The sequence below is a fragment of the Egretta garzetta genome, unplaced genomic scaffold, assembly GCF_000687185.1.
Source record: "Egretta garzetta isolate BGI_Z169 unplaced genomic scaffold, ASM68718v1 scaffold68, whole genome shotgun sequence".
In the NCBI taxonomy this organism is placed as follows: domain Eukaryota; kingdom Metazoa; phylum Chordata; class Aves; order Pelecaniformes; family Ardeidae; genus Egretta; species Egretta garzetta.
This window is the reverse complement of record NW_009260774.1, coordinates 529,303-530,837: the sequence shown is the minus strand read 5'-3', so window position 1 is coordinate 530,837 and position 1,535 is coordinate 529,303. Positions and strand designations below refer to the sequence as shown.

General features: G+C 49.8%; 1 protein-coding gene across 1 annotated transcript in view; it reads left to right on the top strand.

Annotated features, from left to right (window-relative positions):
• The window catches only part of BEST3 (bestrophin 3), an 18,047-nt gene extending 16,816 nt beyond the window's left edge, over positions 1 to 1,231 (top strand). The window contains exon 9 of the mRNA XM_009646263.1: positions 325 to 1,231. Coding sequence (XP_009644558.1) covers positions 325 to 1,231 — 907 coding nt within the window. The remainder of the gene's footprint in view (positions 1 to 324) is intronic.
• The last annotated feature ends 304 nt before the right edge of the window (positions 1,232 to 1,535 follow it).

Sequence of the window (1,535 nt, the reverse complement as noted above, 5' to 3'; positions counted from 1 at the left end):
AGCCTAACCAGGGGGAGCTGCCACAGAGGGCTGCAGCCCAAATATGAAACAGGGACAGGTGCCTGGCTGGATGCCCTCCCAGCCTGGTCTTCAGGAGAAGAGACATCTGGACATGGAGAGCTTTCATTGATCTGGCTGGTCCAAAGGCACAGGCACTGTTTCCTGGCACCCTCACCCCTTTTTTATCCCTTCCATGCTCTTCCTTGGGGACACTCTAGGGCCTTGGTTCCTGTGTCTTCTTGCTGAGACAGCAGGATATATGTGCATGTGGACCTCATGTTTCCTGTATGTAAGTGACACATGCTACCTGGCTTTATTTGGCAGACTGGCTGATACCGAATTCCTCTATGGGGAAGAGTGGCCCTGGGAAGAAGAGAAACACCGAAGACAACGTTCAGTGCTGAGAAGAGTCAAGAGATTTCTCAGCGTCCATGAGGGCCCTTCATCCCCGGCTCACCGGCGCTACAGTCGGCAGACAAGTGAGAATTCGGTGTTTTTCCCAGCAGATGAAAAGGGGCACATCAGACGATTGCAAGAAATGCACACAAGAGGGAGACACTCTACCTCAAGCTTCAAGAAGAAACATGAAGGAGCTGACAGAAGTAGCAGACTTCATAGTAGCAGAGATCTAGGACCCATAACTGAAACCTCAAGGAGTGAGGCACAGTTTGACGAAAGTGACACCTCATCTGAGACAAACAAGCCAGTTCCTGAGGTTGTCATCTCTGAAGCCGAGGAGAAAGCACCTGATCTGCTGGGCAAACCAGATCTGCAAACAGAACGCACTGCAAGCAGGCCAGAAGAGACACTCCAAAGGAGCCTAACTGAGGAAAATGTGACTCTTCTGGACCATCCTTTTTGCCCCCCAGAAATGACTACATACCTCCCAGGCCCTGAGGTGCATCAGTCACTTCCTACTGTGATAGGGGACCCCAAACATGAACCCCATGGTAGTAACATAGCCGGTTTCATAACAGATCATGAGAGAAACCTTCAGCGATGGAGTTTACCAAGCTTCCACAGTCCCAGTACAGTGTCAGATACCAACGCTGCACCACCTTTAACAGATTCTGGGACAACTTCACAACAAAGGACCCTCGGTGGTGGAAAAAATGTTACTTCTGATGCTGCTCCAGAGACGTTTGAGATGCAGCACTTATGGGAAAACGTGGATACTAAAGAAACAGCCATAGTAGAATTTTCTAATGAGAAAAGTGAAAGAAAACTTTGACCAAGCTTCCCCTGGGTCTGACTGAACTTCCTGTCTTCTCTTGAAAGTGGTTCTCACACAGATGTGCTGAAAGAGCAGAAAGGCAGGCATGATGCTCAGACAAGTCCTGAGCAAGATCCAACAGAGGATTTGGGCATCAAGATTGGAGGCAATTGTGGTGACGTGCTTTAAGCCACTTGGTCACAGGCTTGAAATCTGTGACTCTGTGGGGAAAAACACTTGTGGGGAGAACTCGGAGCCTCAGGAGTGGATGCAAACCAGCCAGCGCATGCAGCAGCGAGCTGTGTAGGCTCACCTGGAGGAA